This window comes from Orycteropus afer, unplaced genomic scaffold (genome assembly GCF_000298275.1).
Source record: "Orycteropus afer afer isolate SDZICR_OR568_19922 unplaced genomic scaffold, OryAfe1.0 scaffold00139, whole genome shotgun sequence".
NCBI lineage: Eukaryota > Metazoa > Chordata > Mammalia > Tubulidentata > Orycteropodidae > Orycteropus > Orycteropus afer.
The window spans coordinates 1,438,582-1,439,995 of record NW_006921726.1 but is presented as its reverse complement, the minus strand read 5'-3'; the positions used below and the strand labels follow the sequence as shown (position 1 = coordinate 1,439,995).

The 1,414-nt window shown below is 37.4% G+C and overlaps 1 protein-coding gene across 1 annotated transcript in view; it reads left to right on the top strand.

Annotated features, from left to right (window-relative positions):
* NCOR1 (nuclear receptor corepressor 1) overlaps positions 1-1,414 on the top strand; it is a 308,055-nt gene that overhangs the window by 216,953 nt on the left and 89,688 nt on the right. Inside the window, exon 21 of the mRNA XM_042781622.1 lies at positions 893-1,022. Within this exon, the coding sequence (XP_042637556.1) occupies positions 893-1,022 (130 nt within the window). The remainder of the gene's footprint in view (positions 1-892; positions 1,023-1,414) is intronic.

The window sequence follows — 1,414 nt, the reverse complement described above, 5'->3', positions numbered from 1 at the left end:
GCGGGATCGGGCAGTGTTTCGTTCTGCTGTGCATGGGGTCGCTATGAGTCGGAAACGACTCGACGGCACTTAACAACAACAACAGACTCAAGCATAGGTACTGACGACAAGTGATAAGGTGGAGTATAAGATGGTAGGAGCTGTGGTGAGCTGAAGAACACATGCCCTGTTTTAAAGGGACAGCTTCTACAAGTTCATCACGTTTTTGCTGTGTGGGAATACTGGTTCTGTGTTGCCAGTGCTTTCCATTTTTCCTGAGAAACCAGAGGTCTGGAAGTTTGAAATTCCCAGTTTTGAAATGGTTGTGGCTTATTCATATGTTTAAAAAAATACTGTTATGATCCTGTAACTATCTTATAACAGATAACTAGTTCGTAACTTGTGTTAGTATGTTATGGGTAAATTAAAAACAAAACAACTCACTGCCGTCGAGTCGGATCCGACTCATAGCAACCCCTCCTTAGGTTTCCCAGGCAGTATCACTATGGAGGTAGATCACCCAACCTTCCTTCTGAGGAGTGGCTGGTGGGTTTGAACCGCCAGCCTTCTGGTTAGCTGTTAGATGCCTTAGGCACTATGCCACCAGAATTCCCAGGGGTAAATTAGGACCTAACATTTTATAATGGTTTTTGTTTAGATGATTAAATTCAGATAAATTTCAGCCTATAAATTAATATTAGGTTATATATAAGATAATGGTTCTATTTTTCTTCATCTGTGACATAGCATTATAGACTCCCATTTTCTTATTATTCATATATTTTGTGAAGGTTATTGTAACATGTATGTGTGTATACTTGCATGTGTATAACTTAAAGGAAATGAAAATTATTTTATGTTTAAAGTCTTACATAAGAATATATTGATTTATCTTTTTTATTGCCAATTGCAGAATGTTTCCTCTGGACCCAAAGCCTTCATTGTTAAACCCCACTGGATCTATACTGGTTTCATCCCCAATTAAACCAAATCCATTAGACCTGCAGCAGCTTCAACATCGAGCTGCTATTATTCCACCAATGGTAAGTTTTCAGTGGGAGCATGAAAAGTAAAGATGTTTCTTACCTTCTTTAATTGGTACTTTATTTTAGTTCAGATTGAAAGATGAAAAATCATTCTAGATTGTTCCTGCTTGAATTCTTTCTTTATAAAAAGATTTCTATCTATAGTCATTCCTCAGTGTCTTCGGAGGATTGGTTCCAGGATCCCCGCTGATTCTGCATATGCTCAAGTCTCTTATATAAAATGGCTTAGTATTTGCATATAACCTTAGCACATCCTCCCATATACTTTAAAACATCTCTGGATCACTTATAATATGTAATATAATGTAAATGCTATGCAGATAGCGCTTTATACTCCTTACCTTTTGAGGGATTGCTTTGACCACTTACTTGGTTTTTAGAAGCCATCT